Source organism: Herpailurus yagouaroundi, unplaced genomic scaffold (assembly GCF_014898765.1).
Source record: "Herpailurus yagouaroundi ecotype Mexico unplaced genomic scaffold, PumYag 193, whole genome shotgun sequence".
NCBI classification, from domain to species: domain Eukaryota; kingdom Metazoa; phylum Chordata; class Mammalia; order Carnivora; family Felidae; genus Herpailurus; species Herpailurus yagouaroundi.
The window spans coordinates 2,966,336-2,983,565 of NW_024412424.1; the positions used below are offsets into that span (position 1 = coordinate 2,966,336).

Here is a 17,230-nt window from a genome sequence, read left to right on the forward strand (position 1 = left end):
CGGGGCTCGAACTCACGGACCGCGAGATCGTGACCTGGCTGAAGTCGGACGCTTAACCGACTGCGCCACCCAGGCGCCCCCTGTCCTCAGGTTTCTAATATGTTTGGTTATCGAGTTTCCTGGCCTGCAGCAAATTAGGAGGGGCTGTTGCTCCTGGAAGCAGGCACAGCGGCCAGAAGAGGCTACACCGAGAAGCCTCTACAAACAGAGAGGAGTGGTGGAAGGGGCAAAACCTCCTGCTTCTCCGGGACAGCAGTCTTGGCCTCAGTGATATGTTCAGTCAGGCCCCATACGTAGGATTTCAGAAAGCAGGAACTAAAAAAAAGAAGCAGGAACTATGTGAAACGTGTTAGGAAAGTTTTCCTTAAAGGCTGTTCAAGTCGGATTGATTTTTACGCTCAGTGGGGAGCCAGTTCAGGGGCGGGCTGGTCCCCTGGGATGCCAGATGGATGAGGTGTGACCGCCCCTGCTAATGGACTGTGAACGGTACCGGAACTTTTAACGGGGGGCTTGAAAATTGGAAGTGGTGAAAAGCCAAACTTTGGGTGTTAACTATTTATCATTTCCTGGTTTCAGCCACATTGTAAATCACCTCGTGAGGGCAAAATGCAAAGAGGTGACTCTGCACAAGGATGGGCCCCTGGGGGAGACAGTTCTGGAGTGTTACAACTGTGGCTGCCGCAATGTCTTCCTCCTCGGCTTCATCCCTGCCAAAGCGGACTCCGTAGTGGTGCTCCTGTGCAGGTGAGGGCGGGGCCCTGATTTGGAGGGGGCGGGGCATTCGGCGCCAGCCGGCCCTATTCTGCCCAAGGGAGAGGTGTGAGCACATTTGGGGGGGAGGGGCTAGTCAGAACTGAGTACGTTGAGGAACTCTTCTGGGGCAGGTTCTGGTTAAGTCATGAAAACACTTGTGTAAAAGCGGTGTTCTAAGAGTTCAGAGCTCAAGTGCATGGGGAGAGGCAATGTATTACTAACAATTTAAAGGTAATGTGATCACATAATAAGACGTAGGGAACATCATTTTGGGGTGAAAAGTAAGCCTTGGGGGCAGAGGTCATCCTCACCTGGGCTCTCCCTGCCCACGGTGTTTCTGTAGGCAGCCCTGCGCCAGTCAGAGCAGCCTCAAGGACATCAACTGGGACAGCTCCCAGTGGCAGCCCCTGATCCAGGACCGCTGCTTCCTCTCTTGGCTGGTCAAGATCCCTTCTGAGCAGGAGCAGCTGCGGGCCCGGCAGATCACTGCTCAGCAGATCAACAAGCTGGAGGAGCTCTGGAAGGTAAGGGCCTGCTGAGAATGCAAATCTGCCTCAGCACATTTCTGGTCCAGGGGGAGCTGCTGGGAGTGTGTTCAAAACAGGAGATTCTGGAAGGAGCTCAGGAGAGACTGCCCTGTGTACTTGAGTGGCCCCTTGGTAGAAGCCCATGGCCACCTCCTGCCAGGCCTGTGGGGAAGGACAGCTCCGGTTGTTGGAATTTCTCTCTTGTTGCAGAGGGAAAGAGGGTGGGAGAGGGTGAGGGTGGGTAGTGGGAGGGAGGAGGACCAGAACTGTCTGTGGATGGACCTGCTGGGAGGACCCTGGGCCTGGGGAAACAGGACTGTGAGGATGCTGTACAACCTCGTGGGGCCTGTGATGTGTCAGCCAGGGTGACACCAGGCCAGGGGTGAATGTTCAGGGGGAAAGGGTCCAGGTCACAAAGGTCAGAGAGGCAGGGCCTATGGCAGCTGGTGGAGTGAAGGGGAGGGGCTTCCATATTGCGTGGTGGGGTGCCTGCCCCGCCCAACAGATCTCCTTCCCAAGGGAAGCCCTTCTCTGCTTCTGGCATCTTTTATGATAAAATTTCAGTAACTGGGTTAGAAATTTTAATTAGGTACCTGTATAATCTGAAAATTTTTTTAATGTTTATTTAGTTTTGAGAGAGAAAGAGAGAGCGTGAGTGGCAGAGGGGCAGAGAGAAAGGGAGACACAGAATCTGAAGCAGCTCCAGGCTCTGAGCTGCCAGCACGGAGCCCGATGTGCGGCTCGAACTCGCGAACTGGAAGATCATGACCTGAGGCGAAGTCGGACACGCTACTGACTGAGCCACCCAGGAGCCCATATATAATCCAAAATCTTTTTCTTTTTTTAATGTTTTTTAATTTATTTTTATGAGGGGAGGGAGGGGCAGAGAGAGAGGGAGACAGATGGTCCGAAGCAGGCTCTGCACTGACAGCACAGAGCCCGATGCGGGGCTCAAACTCATGAACCACGAGATCACGACGTGAGCTGAAGTCGAACACTTAACTGACCGAGCCGCCCAGGTGCCCCTAATCCGAAATCTTAAATGTGAATTTATTTTTGAGTGCAAGTCAGAATATTTCTGCAGTGTCATCTAGCAGGGTACCTTTCTGCTTCGATTTTCAGATTGCCAGATTTATAAACGTTTCCTGTTTATATCCCCACAGCCCAGATACTGTCCTGTCCCGGCCAGGGAAGAGTGTGTCACCCGTGTCGGTGCAGCACAGGGTCAGAAAGAATGGGGGGGGTGCTCCCCTTTTGTTTACGCACCCAGGGAACTAGTGGTCTTTTTTGTACCCCAAAAGAAGTATTCTCTCTCCTAGTTCAGGGGCTAGGCATTGGTTGGAGGATGCGGCCATTTGATGGTATAGGTGCGTCAGGCTGTGTACTTGGGGTGTCATTGCCAATATTTGCCCTGCTGGTGTAGCCCTGGGCAGAGGAGGGTTAGGAGCAATGGCTGAAGTTTGAGCAAAGACCCGGGCCAGCGTCTGCCTCCCTGTGCCACATACACTTCCTCACACGAGGGCTCTCCTTGTGGGGTGGACACCACTGACTGCCGGTGCCCTTCTCTGCGTCAGGACAACGTCGACTCATTCTGAGAGGTGATGGATATGCTCTGTTCTTCCGGTGACTAGTGAGCTTGTGTGTAGTTCCTGTCGTATGTCGGTGAAAATGGGCAAGAACATGGTGTGGCGCTTGTGTTGTAGGAAAATCCTTCTGCCACCTTGGAGGATCTGGAGAAGCCCGGTGTGGATGAGGAGCCGCAGCACGTCCTCTTGCGGTATGAGGACGCCTACCAGTACCAGAACATATTCGGCCCTCTGGTCAAGCTGGAGGCCGACTACGATAAGAAACTGAAAGAGTCCCAGGTGATGTGTGTGCAGGAGGGTTTCGGTTGTTTTAACACAGCGTCTCTCCTAAGGTCTGGGGAGGGCAGTTTCCTCTGCAGACTGCGGACGCTGACGCGGGCTGAGGCACAGTGCCCTGAGAGACAGAACGGTGGATTGAGGGCAGGCGAGGGCGTGACCCTCGGGCAGACGCCCGGTCACTCTGAGCTAAACACCGACCTGAGTGTTTTCTGATTTAAAATCCAACAAAAATCCCTCACAGTTGGGTTCGCAGCCTTTGCCCACAGCTACAAGAGTCGGACCTGAGGAGCCATGGCACGCTGAGGGTGCTCCTTGTACCAGTTCCACGAAGAACACATAGGAAGTGGGAGCTCCGAGGATCAGCTGTCAGCCTCCTCCTCCCTCTGCAGTTCACAGAGAAGCCGCCTCCAAGAGCAGACATCGTGTGGGGGTCTCCTGGTCAACTTGAGTGGGTTCTGGGGGTCCTAATGGCTTCTCTTCTGGATATGCCCTTGTCGGTGTTTCAGGCTGTTGGGTGCTGCTCACTGTACCCCGACGTCATGGCTCGTAAGGTTGCCATAGGGCACACACCTGTGGAAACCCAGACACGAGGAGTCCAGGCCTGTGTCTGTGTCTCAGGCTAACAGGGGTCTTATCTTTCATGTGCTCAGACTCAAGATAACATCACGGTCAGGTGGGACCTGGGCCTTAACAAGAAGAGAATCGCCTACTTCACTTTGCCCAAGACTGACTCTGGTAATGAGGATTTAGTCATAATTTGGTTAAGAGGTGATTTTAAGTTTTAAAATATTTGTGACCATAAGTAGCATAAAATTCCTAGTTTCTCCCTTGTAAAGTGTCCCTTAATTTGTTTAAACTCTTCATGGTGGCAGCCTCGGCACATGTTGAAAACGCTAACTTTCTTGTTGTCTTTTTTCTGGAAGACATGCGGCTCATGCAGGGAGATGAGATATGCCTGAGATACAAAGGGGATCTGGCACCCCTGTGGAAAGGGATCGGCCACGTCATCAAGGTCCCTGATAGTATCCTTTGAGTAAAGAAAGGCGAGCTTGTCCTGAGCGCCGCAGATGGAAGAAAGGGCGTCTTGGGCGGCAATGGCTGGAGGTGCCCCTTTGAGGGGGAGTTTGCCGCTGAGCCCTTTCTGCAGTTGTGCTGCGGGCGTGCCGTCTGTTTCAGACCGGTCAAAGAGCGGCTTTGCCTGAGGCCAGGGTGCTCCCAGCTCTGCACCCCGGGGCTCTGTGGAAGTTCCTTCAGAAGCCCAGCCGGTGTGGGGCCGCTCCGCGCCTGCACTGCCCCAGTGCGCCCAGGGAGGGTGCGGGAGCTGGCTGTAGTGAGCCCAGACACGGCAGCGTCTGTCCGTGAGCGCCTGGGGCAGGCTGGCCTTCGCTGTTTGGCGCACAGGAGGGGGCTCTCTCCTCAGTAGCCTAATGAAAAGTCTCCTCGGAAAGGTAAACCCGGCTTTTGACAAAGATGAAACTTAACTCAGTGGCACAGATTATGGCGATGAGATCGCCATTGAGCTTCGGAGCAGTGTGGGCGCCCCTGTGGAGGTGACTCACAACTTCCAGGTGGATTTCGTGTGGAAGTCAACCTCATTTGATAGGTATGTCCACCTTGCCCCCTGCGGGCGCACCTGCCACCTACTGTGCAGTCAGTCACTTGCTGTTGGTGCAGGCACTGCCCTCAGCACCTGGATGATTCTCTGCATCCCAGAGGGCAAGACTTCACCCGTCTGGGTCGTGCGTGTTGCTGACCCTGAGCTTTCCTTCCAGGATGCAGAGCGCTTTGAAAACGTTTGCTGTGGATGAGACCTCCGTGTCAGGCTACATCTACCACAAACTACTCGGCCACGAGGTGGAGGATGTGATCATCAAGTGCCAGCTGCCGAAACGCTTCACGGCACAGGGTCTCCCAGACCTCAACCACTCTCAGGTTCTCACTTTTTCAGGGGGGTGGAAGGGGCCTGGCCTGGCCGGCAGAGCCTGCTGGGTGGGTGGCCCTCCACTCGGCGGGGGCGGCTGCAGCCTAAAAACTGCTTGTATCTGAAGGTTTACGCTGTGAAGACTGTGCTGCAGAGACCACTGAGCCTGATTCAGGGGCCACCGGGCACGGGGAAGACCGTGACCTCTGCCACCATCGTCTACCACCTGGCTCGGCAGGGCAACGGGTAGGGCTCAGCACGGCCCGAGGTGGAAAGAGGGAGGCCTGTCTGCTAGGCTGCCTGGGGGCTATTTTTTATATTATTTGTATGAGGTCTGGCTTTTATGGTTGCTTTCAATGAGAAAGCCTGCTGCTCTGGTAAAGGCGGTGGATGGGTTGACGTATCCTGAGTTTTGTGCCTGTGTGCTTCGAGGGGCTTTGAAAGTCTTTACGGTGCAGACGGGAGGGTGAGGATGCGGGACCCAGTAGCATTGCTGCGCGAGAGAAGTGTAGAAACCAGGTGGATACAGGAAGCTCCACAGACTAGTTGGGTTTTATAGCTCCTTCAGCTTTGCTCACTCCTGGCGTTAGTCTTAGATTGCGAGCGGGTTCCACTAGCTGTGATTCAGAACACCAGTGCTGGCAGTTAGCGTTTCCTGAATTTCCTCTGGGCGAGTCCTGAGACGCCTGTTCACGTTGTGTTGAAGGCCTGTGCTCGTCTGTGCTCCGAGTAACATAGCTGTGGATCAGCTGACTGAGAAGATCCATCAGACTGGGCTGAAAGTCGTGCGGCTCTGCGCGAAGAGCCGTGAGGCCATTGATTCCCCGGTGTCATTCCTGGCCCTGCACAACCAGATCAGGAACATGGATAGGTGGGTGTTGAGCCGCCTGCCTCGAGCGTGGTGCTTCTCCCGCGTGCGGGCCCTGGCAGCACCTGCCTCCTGTGCCCGCTCACGTGTTGCTGTGCCTCCAGCATGCCGGAGCTACAGAAGCTGCAGCAGCTGAAGGACGAGACTGGGGAGCTGTCCTCTGCCGATGAGAAGCGGTACCGGGCCCTGAAGCGCACCGCCGAGCGGGAGCTGCTCATGGTGAGCTCTTACCTTTGGGGTGGTGTCGTGTTCGGTTTGGCTCTGGGAACCGTTTGAGTTTGCCAAGCATAGGATGGCATCTCTAGGTCAGGTTTTTTGTTTTTGTTTTTTTTTTGCTTTTGAGAAAGAACTTCCGTACCTCCCGTATTTATCTTCACTGTGGTTGTGCACCTTGGCCGGGAGGTGGGTCTGCAACACTCTCCTGCTCTTTTTTAACAAACTAAGGTTTCCCTGGCTCTGCATTGCCTCTCAGAGGCTGTCTTGAGGCACAGAACCATTTCTGTGCTGAGGGGTTATTCTGATGAAGTTCACCAACTTAGGATCTCAAAAGTTAGTGTCCCTGCAGCCTAGACCTAGAGATTGTTTGGGTGGGACAGCCTGTTGCCATAGGTGTCAGGGTTGGGGGGTGGTCTGTGTCCTGTCCCTTCTGCCCTTTGGGGCCTGGCAACATTTACCATGCCCTGAGGCCTCGCCTGCTCTCATTTCCAGAATGCAGATGTCATCTGCTGCACGTGTGTGGGTGCAGGGGACCCGAGGCTCGCCAAGATGCAGTTCCGCTCCATCTTAATTGACGAGAGCACCCAGGCCACCGAACCAGAGTGCATGGTCCCTGTGGTTCTTGGCGCCAAGCAGGTGAGCCATGTCACGTTGGCTGTAGTCCTGTTTGAAAACCAGTGGGTATTCTCTTGTTCGGTTTCATGTAAATTTCAGTGCTGGAGGTTTATTTTTGGTAATGTTCTGTAATGCCATGTGATGTCCTGGCAGAGCAGAGGAACGCATGGAGGGTCCACTGTGGGGTTCTTGGAAAGATGGGTGACACAGAGAGCTCTTTGGGTCCAAGTGCATGTCTGTGTGTCTCATATACAGGTCTCCCCCACCGTCCAAGAGTAAAGAATTCCCTTGAAGCCTCTCATAAGCCAAAATGGGATAAAGTGAAGAACCTCCCTGCTTTCCAAAAATTCGCATTACACCATTCTGCTTTTACAAAAGGCCTGTGTTAGTTCCTGTTTTTGACAACCAAAATAAATTGGCAGAGGATTTGTGCTTTTACGGAAAAAGCCATTACCATACTAATGTGGTCTTTTGTGAAAGAGAGGTGGCATAACACGAACCTTTTTGGGAAAGCCTGGATACCTGTATGTGGCGGCAGGTTTTCTGGCGCCTGGTCAGATGGTACTGCTTGAATTCGCGCGGCTGGGTGGTTGTGTCTCAGGGCCCCTCGGGGCCCCTTAGTACCCCGTGAGTGGGTGTCTAGGCGGTTTCGTACTTGAGCTCCTCACCTGTGTGGGCTTCTCGCCACAGCTCATCCTCGTGGGCGACCACTGCCAGCTGGGCCCTGTGGTGATGTGCAAGAAGGCCGCCAAGGCTGGACTGTCCCAGTCGCTCTTCGAGCGCCTGGTGGTGCTGGGCATCCGTCCCATCCGCCTCCAGGTCCAGTATCGGATGCACCCAGCGCTCAGTGCCTTCCCGTCCAACATCTTCTACGAGGGCTCTCTTCAGAACGGCGTCACCGCAGGTAGTGCTCAGCCCACAGTGGGGCCTGGGGTGACGAAACCTGTTGTCACTGCCTACCCGGCCTTATGTGCTGATCGCTTGCGGGTAGGGGGCACCTCAGAGAGGCACAGTGGTCAGAGGGACAGGATGTCGTCCACTCTGGAGTATGGGATGTCCTTGGGGTGTGGGCGAGGGGAGCTCACGTCCTTGCAGAATGCAGTCACTGTCTGAGAGTTCACACCCGGGGGCTTATCACACAGCAGGCAGAACAGGAGATGGCAGAGCTGACGGCCCCTCTAACTCCTTGCCCTGTTGAGGTTCTCAAAGCCCAGGCCCCGGGAGCTCACGGCACTGAAATCCGAACTACTCTCATAGTAACACTGAGGCGTCATGTGCCCTTTTACCGTGCTGACTCTGGTGCTGAGGGTGCAGGAGCAACCCTGGAGGGCTGGCTGGTGCCTCAGCATGAGTGGGGACAGTGCTGCCAGCCAGCCTGTGGCTTCAAGGAAAACAGTTGACAGTATTTACCACCAGTGATAAAACCTGAGGGTTCAAATGAAAATCAGAGTTTTGGAAATCTCCTGTCCCTGTCCTGAGCTGACCAAGTCTTCTCAATGCTGAGAAGGTTTTCTGATGAGATCTGTGGTGGTGACAAATGTCTGTGAAGACTGTAAATCTTTAGGAGCTCTGCTCGACTTGGTGAGCAAGTACTTCCCATTTGACAGCCAGCAGGGGTGTTACAAAGTCAAAGGCCATCCTGAGGGCACGGCAGAGGAGAAAGGCTCTCTTGTCACCATTCTGCGGGGTAACCTCCTGTCCAGCTTTGGTGTGGAATCTTGCAGAACTCCACAGTTGTGGAGAAAGTTCTGAGACACTCTTCCCTTTCCCAGCTGCCTGCATCTGTGAGGCCTGATCGCCCTACTGCAAGGGCTCACGGGAGACTGAGTACAGAAGCAGAGTCAGCTAAATTGTGAACTGAGTAGCAAAACCTCAGAGATAATATTAGCAGGACATACTACTTTTCGTTAAAAATATTTTTGCTAATGTGTTTAAAGGAATTTGTATTTTATTTAAAAAAAAATTTTTTTTTTTTTAACGTTTATTTATTTTTTTGGGACAGAGAGAGACAGAGCATGAACGGGGGAGGGGCAGAGAGAGAGGGAGACACAGAATCAGAAACAGGCTCCAGGCTCTGAGCCATCAGCCCAGAGCCCGACGCGGGGCTCGAACTCACGGACCGCGAGATCGTGACCTGGCTGAAGTCGGACGCTTAACCGACTGCGCCACCCAGGCGCCCCAGGAATTTGTATTTTATATTTCTAGGTTTCAAAATACAGTAAATGTCAGTAGATACAACCCATGGAATTGGGAGCTGTTTGCATTCCTCACCTTTTCAGGATGTAAATGGGCCCTGAGACTGGCGTTCTTAATGTCTGGTTAATGCCGCAGCCTGCCATGTAGGCCTTGTCTGGCCTGCTGTGTGGGTGAGGTGGAGGCTGAAAGCGCACGCCTGACCAGGGCCGTGCAGCCACTGCACAGTACAGCCCTGGGAGTTGATGGTGCTGTTATTACTACCATCACCGTGAGACTTAGAACATCACTGGTCCATTGGGTGGTGGGGCTAGGAAAGGCCAGGCCAAATGGAGCTTGTTTGCAATTTGACAGTAGCTGGGAGAGCCATCACTTAGCTCTCATTCAGACCCTTGCCAGCCCTGCTCTGCCTCCTTCCGTGGCATTGGCTTTGTGGGGGAGTGGGAGTGGGAGTGGTGGTTCCCTGCTGTTTCCTCTGTGCCCAGCACGTAGTCAGCAACCAGTAAAGTTCATGTTTTTAACTTCTTCATTGAAGTGTAAAGAAGTGCCCAAATCCTAAGTGCCTAGCTTAGCGAGTTTCCACTGAGCGAACACTCTTGTGTGATTAGCTTCTGAACCCAAAACACAACCTGACCATCTTCCAGGAGCCCCGTTGGGCCCTGAGGCGATCCCTGTCCAGGGCAGTGCTGGCACCAGCCCAGACCCATTCTTGGAGTGGCCTGACATCAGCTGCGGCAGGAGCATTTGCACTAAGATTGGCAGGCGCTATGGAGCGGCCCCTGCCCCCACCACCCTCGGTGGTTAAATGTTTGCCAGCAGCCCCTGGGCTAATGAGCCACCAAGCTAGCCAGTTGGCTCCTGCCCTTGCTAGAATGATAAAGATGGATGTGGTCTCTTTCTCAGCTTGACACAAAGGGGGTCATTGATCTTAGGCTGTTTGGATGCAAAAGTAACATTTTTCTCATGCTGATCTGTTGACTAGATGCAGCTCCAAAGTTCCCAAAGGGATGGGTGGGGTATATGAACGGACAAGCCAGTTTTTAAGATTAAAAGGAAATGTTTAGGACCCAGAATGGCCAAGGTGAACGTGAAGATCACAGTGAAGGCGCTGGCTTACACTATCAGATGTCAGAAGTTACTACAAAACTGCAGTTGCCAGGATACTGTGGACGTAGCGCCCAAGGCAGAGTCTGGAGGCAGACTCACCCATCATAGACCTTGGTCCGTGACGGGATGAGGTGGACTCGACCGCGTCATCCACAGAGGCCCATTGTAGGGGCTTATGAATCCTTTAAGGCACTGCAGTGAAGCTTCCAGATGAAAATAATATTTTTGTGGCCCTGAAGTAGGCAGAGGTTTCTTGAACAGGCCACAGAAAGCACCAACCAGTGAGATCTGTTCAGTGGGTAAGCTGGCTTTGTGCATCAGGCAGCTGGGTGTTGGTATGCATGGCTTCACTGCATCCTGGGTGTTTGGGGGCAGTGGACCCGACCCACTCTGATGGCCTCCCCAGGGTCCCACGGACCAGGAGCTCCTGCCCGGGGCTGCTGCTTCCTGCTCCATCATGTACCTCTGACTGTGCTGTCACAGTCTCTGCGTTGCTCCATATATATGTGCTCAGTCCAGATTGGCTGTGGCTTTTTTCTCTAATGTGAAGTGTTGCCTCTTCCCTCCCTGATGGCAGCGGATCGAGTGAAGAAGGGGTTTGACTTCCAGTGGCCCCAACCTGATAAGCCAATGTTCTTCTACGTGACCCAGGGCCAAGAGGAGATCGCCAGCTCAGGCACCTCCTACCTTAACAGGTAAGCAGACTCAGCTGTGGCGTTTACAAGCTTCGTTTGTAGCTTGGCACGTGGCCACTCACCACTTGCTAATGTGTTCATTTCTTAACGCAGTGCTAAAACTTGCCCTTGCCCTCCTTGTCCTCATTCTGTTTGGACACCTACACCAACATCTTATTTCCGCCTTGCACTTTCAGTATGTATTTTTTCTATTGAGCAGATCTTCCTTTCTTTCTTTTAAAGAATTGTATAATTTTATTTTTTATCATCTCTCGGCCTTTTGGCTAAGATCAAGTGTAATTTCATTTTTTAACATCTGTTTATTTTGAAAGAGAGTGTGCACAAACAGGGGAGGGGCAGAGAGAGAGGAGAGAAAGAATCCCAAGCAGGCTCTGCACTTTTCACGCAGAGCCCTACAAGGGGCTCGATCCCACAAACTGAGATCATGACCTGGGCGGAAATCAAGAGTCGGGTGCTTGACCGAGCCACCCGGGCACCCCTGTTGAGCAAATATTTCTAAGCCCACGTGTGAGCCTTTTCTCTCCCCTTGTGACTCCCTTGGTAAATGATGTGCACCGGACAGGGCCTTCACAGGGCCACCCTGGAGGTGGGACTTGTCCCCATACCTCCCACAGCCTCAGGAGCCCACCGGTACAGCCCAGAAACTGAAAGGCTAATTTTCGTAGGACGGAAGCTGCAAATGTGGAGAAGATCACCACGAAGCTGCTAAAGGCGGGTGCCAAGCCTGACCAGATCGGCATCATCACGCCCTATGAGGGCCAGCGCTCCTACCTGGTGCAGTACATGCAGTTCAGCGGCTCCTTGCACACCAAGCTCTACCAGGTGCACACCTGATCGGGTCTGTTGGGTCCCCACATAGGAGCTGACCTTGACCGGATCTCCTGGCCCGGGAGTGTGAACTGGCGTAGTTTTGTGAAAGCGCCAGGTTCCCTCAGGTTATTCTCAGGATAGTTTTCAGAGCAAAACTTAAAATAATCCCAGGTTGAACACTATAGTGTAGTTGTTAGCATTAGCCTTACAGTGGATATTACATAGTCGTGAAAATGCTGTTCACTGTTGTGTCAGCTCCTGGATAAAACCTCCAGAATACAGGACAAGATAATTATTTCTCTATGTGGAAGTGAACTAAAATGCAAAGTAAGACCAGCGGTCTCTCTTCTGTTAACTTGGGTACAGTCTGACTTTTTTTGTGATAGGCATGTACGCTTTTATTGTTGGGAAACAAATTGCCAAGGTTAAAAAGACAACCAAAGCACAGGAAGGCTAGGAGAGTGGGGCTGGGGACTGGGAAGGCCCAGTGGGAGCAGGCGTAGCCAAAGGGACCCCCTCCTCGCTCCCCAGAGGTGCACTGAGCAGGGGGCTCTGCAGGCTTTGGGTCCCAGGCTTACTGGTGGGATGGGACGGTGCGTCTCAACACAGTTCATACAGTCTGAGGGTCCTTGAAGGCAGCCAACTGACCTATGACCATGTGTCCCTTGTAGGAGGTGGAGATTGCCAGTGTGGATGCGTTCCAGGGACGAGAGAAGGACTTCATCATTCTTTCCTGTGTGCGAGCCAATGAGCACCAAGGCATTGGGTTTTTAAACGACCCCAGGCGGCTTAATGTGGCTCTGACCAGAGCAAGGTATGGAGGACTAAGTCCCCTTGGACCTTGCCAGTGGTTGGGTGCCTCGTTCCTGCCATGGGAGTTCTTCAGAGGGACTTTTCCCTTGGAATCTGGAGCTGGGAGGGTCCACCCGAGAGCTGATCCTTGCCTGGTCGTCCTCTTCCTGTGATTAGTCCTCACATCACACCCTTACAGGGCGGGGTGGGACTTCAGCAGCCCAAGGTCAGAGCACTCACAAGCAGCAATCTAGAAAGAATGCCTCCCTGCAAGACACTTTTGTTTATTGTCCTGTTGGGTTTCTGTGGCTTCAGTTTTGTGGGACGTGTCATCTCGGCCCTTTTGACCTAAGATCAAAACGCAGTAGCATGGGTTGTGTCCCTGTAGAGACTTTTAATCCATGAAATCTAATCTTTTGGTCCTGGAGTGTAACCTTTTTTGAAACAATGATGATAGCAGAGGGCACCCAGAGAATTAGGTGGCCTCCTGTGTCACCCTTGAGTAAAACCAGACCACAGCTGCCCTCATACGTTGGTTCCTTCCCCTGTCAGGGTATCTTGGTTTTTGTCTGTTACCCCCCCCCCCACCCCCTTCTAAGGTGCTCTCGTTTGGTGGCCAACAGTGGGGGTCCAAGTTCAACTTTTGGGGGTCTTGACACGGCTAGGTGAGGGTGAGCATCTGCCAGAATTGAGTTCCATGCCCCAGCTTGTCAGGGTTCCTGAGGCCACAGAGCCTGCTGAGACTGCCGATAACTTCCCAGGAGGCCGAATCATGGCTGCAGAGAGACTCGTCTGTGAGCTCATCTGCTCATTGTTGTGTTTTGACATCTGGATTCCTTAGAAACTGCCTGCAGATCTGTCCAGTGCACTGTTGGCAGCTTGCAGGGTGGGCTCCATTGCCAGGTCACCATGACCAGCAACCTGCCTGTCCATCCCCAGGCCTCACGTTGGGCACTGTCACAGGCAGGCCAGGCGTCTGGGGAGGGATTTAGTGGGTGGGCTGAGAGGAGAGCGGCCTGGGCTTGGCTCCTCTCACCTTGGATGTGGATTTTGAGTTTGTTCAGTCTCTCCTCATACTTTTCTTCGTGGTGTTCTGCTCACCGTGCAGAACCCTAAACACCGCGTTCTTGGGCCCACACCTTGCAGGTATGGGGTCATTATCGTGGGCAACCCAAAGGCCTTGTCCAAGCAGCCACTCTGGAACCACCTGCTGAACTACTACAAGGAGCAGAAGGTGCTGGTGGAGGGGCCCTTGAACAACCTTCGGGAGAGCCTCATGCAGTTCAGCAAGCCCAGGAAGCTGGTCAACACCATCAACCCGGTGAGCACTGGCTGTGGGTGGCCAGAAAGGTGTGGAGGAAGACTGTGCCAAGAACCCCCTTCTCCCCAGGCCGGTGTCCTGGCACATGGTAATGGGCAATGGCAGGTATGACCTGTAGTAGGTGTGAGCCGAGGGTGAACACACACGTGTGTGTTTACTGGAGTGATCACGCTGGCCTTTGCCCCAGAGCTCTCCCGGCCCAGGTCTCACAAGCATTCTTAGGCCTTTTTGGACATGGCCTTTAGGGATGCAAAGTCATGGGTGGCGCCTAGGAGTTGAACACAGGCAGTTATGAAACCTCGTGAAGCCGGGGTGCTCTGGGGGACTTAGAAGCGGTGATGCTGCTTGATGTGAAGCCTGGAGACAAACATTCAGCACCAAAGGCCAGGTCTGTGGAGGAGGGGTGGGCAAGGCCCAGCAAGCCCCAGCGTTGGCCTAGTCATGGCCTGGAAGGTGGCCAAGCCATCACATCTTTAGAAAGTTCTTCCTTGTGTCAAGGTGATAAATTCCTCACCTATCTAAACCCTTTGCAGGGAGCCCGCTTCATGACAACAGCCATGTATGATGCTCGGGAGGCCATTATCCCAGGATCAGTCTATGATCGGAGCAGCCAGGGTGAGTCTGCTCTGTGGGGGGGACCACACTGCCCTGTGGATGTTGATCATTCCCACGCCTGCACCTTTTGGCTCGGTCACTCCTGGGGTGATCTCCCAAACCTCAGTCCACAGAAACCTGCCTGATGAAGAGAGTTCCTTCTTGCTTTCCCTTGCCTGAAATCAAAGAATTGGTCTTTGTCAGTTTCTAAGTACGAAGTGTTTTTTAAATACCATAGCTCTGCCTTGTCGAGGTCTCCAGGCAAATACTGTAGCGCTGCCCGTTTGCTCCCGTGCCGCAGGCCGCAGCGCTCCCCACCCACCCTGCCGTTTGCTCACCTTCTCAGCGGGAGGGGCACTCCTGCAGCGCCTCTAGGCCCCCCACGGTCTTGGTTCTGGTTTCACTGCCTTCCCCAAGTTCCTGCTTGTTTTCTCAGACTGCTCTCCTGTGTGGGGTCTCTGTGTCCTAAGGCTGAGCCTTAACTCTTGCTGCATGGAGTACCTCCTCTTGCTGGAGCCAGTGTTTAGATCGTTCCCATTCATTCCCCAGGTCCCTGCTTCCTGGGACGCTTCCCTGCACCAGTCTCTACAGAAGGTGACAGCTCGCCCAGGTGCTTGGGGCCACATGCCCGCATTTTACATTGAGCCTCGTCCCCTCATGTACTCACTGGCCATCCTGGGGCCAGGTATGCCCTAGTAGCTGGTCTTGTGTGAAGTGGGCGAGCCCCCTTTCCTCGCTTGCCTGTTACTCTGCTTGGTGGGTTCAGGTGACAAATCTCATTGGCACATCCAGTGAGTTGTGTAGTTGAGGGTACTCTGGGCCCATCCTTCGTCCTCGAGCGCACTGTGGGCCCAGCTGAGGCTCTCGACCCTTGGGGGCAGACCAGAAGGTCACACTCTCGTGCCTCAGCAGCTCACTTTGGCTCCCCAGCCCCTAGGGCAGCTCTGTGCAGATTGGGACATCCCTAGCCTTGGGGGTATCGGGGGGGCCTTTGCCTTCGTAGGATCCACTAGTCTGTCAGCTCAGGTGTTTTCTTGTTTTCGGTGGAGTGGTGGAGACGGGGGTGCGTGTAATACGAATAAAAAGTTTGCCCTACAAAGGACTCTTTCTTTTTTTCCCCCCAGTTGGAAATGAAGTGTAGTTTGGATGCTTGTAGGCCATTGATTCTCCAAATCCCGTGAGAGAAAAGCTTGTTCCCAGGAGCCAGCCCCAGGGAGGCTATCCCCAGGGAGGCTATCGAGAGTGGGGGTTGAGTTGTGAGATTCTGTATCAGGTGGCCTCGTTACAGGACTGCACGAAGAAACGCTGTGGCAGGCAGAGCAGTGACAGGACAAGACGGACGTTCCGACCATTCCCACTGCCATTTGGGGGCCAGGCAGTAGGCTCGTTTGGATATGGCAAGTGACACCTGCTGTCTACCTTGTGTCTTGCAGGCCGGCCCTCAAACATGTACTTCCAGACCCACGACCAGATCGGCATGATCAGTGCGGGACCCAGCCACGTGGCTGCCATGAACATTCCCATCCCTTTCAACCTGGTCATGCCACCCATGCCACCACCAGGGTATTTTGGACAAGCCAACGGGCCAGCCGCAGGTGAGCGCGCCAGGCAGCAGCACCGAGGACAAAGCGCACTGGTGTTGGAGTTTGTTCACATCTGGGCTTTGAGCGGTTGGGCCGGTCTGTCAGGTGCAGACCTCCTTCAAGGAACCCTGGACTGCTGTCTTTCAGGCCGGGGTACCCCAAAAGGCAAGACTGGTCGTGGGGGGCGCCAGAAGAACCGCTTTGGGCTCCCTGGACCCAGCCAGACGAATCTCCCCAACAGCCAGGCCAGCCAGGATGTGGCATCACAGCCCTTCTCCCAGGGCGCCCTGACACAGGGCTACATCTCCATGAGCCAGCCCTCCCAGATGAGCCAGCCCGGCCTCTCCCAGCCCGAGCTGTCCCAGGTGAGCCAGCAGCAGAGAAGTCAGGACAGTCGGAAGGAGCCCTCCCCATGTGCAGACCTCACACGCTTCCCCCTAGCGGCCTGAGCACGCCTCTCAGAAGGATGGCCTCCTACGTATCCTACCCTTGGCAGGGGTACTGTGGGGTCTGGAACATTACCTCTCCGATCTTGTCTTAAGCGGTGGTCTGGGTTACCTGTGTTCTGTGAAAAGGTAACCAGTGTGGGTCCTGTGCCGCTTAGGCTTCAGAAGCGAGTTGCCCGGATCCTTCTCTGGGGCTGGTGAGGGGCTAGACATGGAGCAGGTTCTTGAGGCTGCAAGGATTTTAGCACATCCTCTGCTCGGGTGCTTATTTCCCCAACTTTGTTTTTCAGGACAGTTACCTTGGCGATGAGTTTAAGTCACAGATTGATGTGGCGCTGTCGCAAGACTCCACGTACCAAGGGGAGCGGGCGTACCAGCACGGCGGAGTGACAGGGCTGTCCCAGTACTAGAAGGCAAGCTGATCCCTGCAGGAGGTCGTCGCCAGTAACTGGATTTGATGGGAGATATGGGAAATGTGTGGGAGGGCTCTCAAGACCCCCAGAGGCCAGCTTGTCCTTCGAACTGTCATTTTCACTCCCTGTACATCTGCTCATGGCAGTGGGAGGATGGGAGCTTCATACACACCTCTCTGCATCATAGTCCCTCCTGAGAGAGTCCTTGAACTCAGCGAGGAAGGGCTGGATGTGGGAGTCCTGGCGGAGGGCACCTCTGCAGGAGGGCCACCTCTGCAGGAGGGCCTTCCAGGTTCCTTGAAGCCCTGTCCTATGGTTCCCCTGACTGTGGCGTGACCAGAGCTGGGCGAGCGTGGGCCTGGTCCCCTCTCCGTGCGTGTGCTGGGGAGGTGGGGTGCTGGTGCCGCTGACAGAGGCGGCCCCTTAAACTCTCGGCTTCCTTCTCTCTGGGTGGGGAGTCACTAGCCTGGGCACCCAGCTTCTGAGGTTCCATTTCGCGGGTGCAAAGGGA

General features: G+C 54.1%; 1 protein-coding gene across 1 annotated transcript in view; it reads left to right on the forward strand.

Moving 5' to 3' along the window:
* Nucleotides 1–17,230, forward strand: part of UPF1 (UPF1 RNA helicase and ATPase) — a 41,802-nt gene that overhangs the window by 22,619 nt on the left and 1,953 nt on the right. The window contains exons 2-21 of the mRNA XM_040445556.1: nt 517–744; nt 1,097–1,277; nt 2,984–3,145; nt 3,796–3,880; nt 4,069–4,167; nt 4,640–4,748; nt 4,918–5,077; nt 5,194–5,312; nt 5,773–5,937; nt 6,039–6,153; nt 6,643–6,786; nt 7,456–7,669; nt 10,643–10,760; nt 11,426–11,582; nt 12,242–12,384; nt 13,509–13,683; nt 14,217–14,298; nt 15,711–15,872; nt 16,008–16,225; nt 16,597–16,719. Of these exons, the coding sequence (XP_040301490.1) occupies nt 517–744; nt 1,097–1,277; nt 2,984–3,145; nt 3,796–3,880; nt 4,069–4,167; nt 4,640–4,748; nt 4,918–5,077; nt 5,194–5,312; nt 5,773–5,937; nt 6,039–6,153; nt 6,643–6,786; nt 7,456–7,669; nt 10,643–10,760; nt 11,426–11,582; nt 12,242–12,384; nt 13,509–13,683; nt 14,217–14,298; nt 15,711–15,872; nt 16,008–16,225; nt 16,597–16,716 (2,956 nt within the window). The 3' untranslated portion in view covers nt 16,717–16,719. The remainder of the gene's footprint in view (nt 1–516; nt 745–1,096; nt 1,278–2,983; nt 3,146–3,795; nt 3,881–4,068; nt 4,168–4,639; nt 4,749–4,917; nt 5,078–5,193; nt 5,313–5,772; nt 5,938–6,038; nt 6,154–6,642; nt 6,787–7,455; nt 7,670–10,642; nt 10,761–11,425; nt 11,583–12,241; nt 12,385–13,508; nt 13,684–14,216; nt 14,299–15,710; nt 15,873–16,007; nt 16,226–16,596; nt 16,720–17,230) is intronic.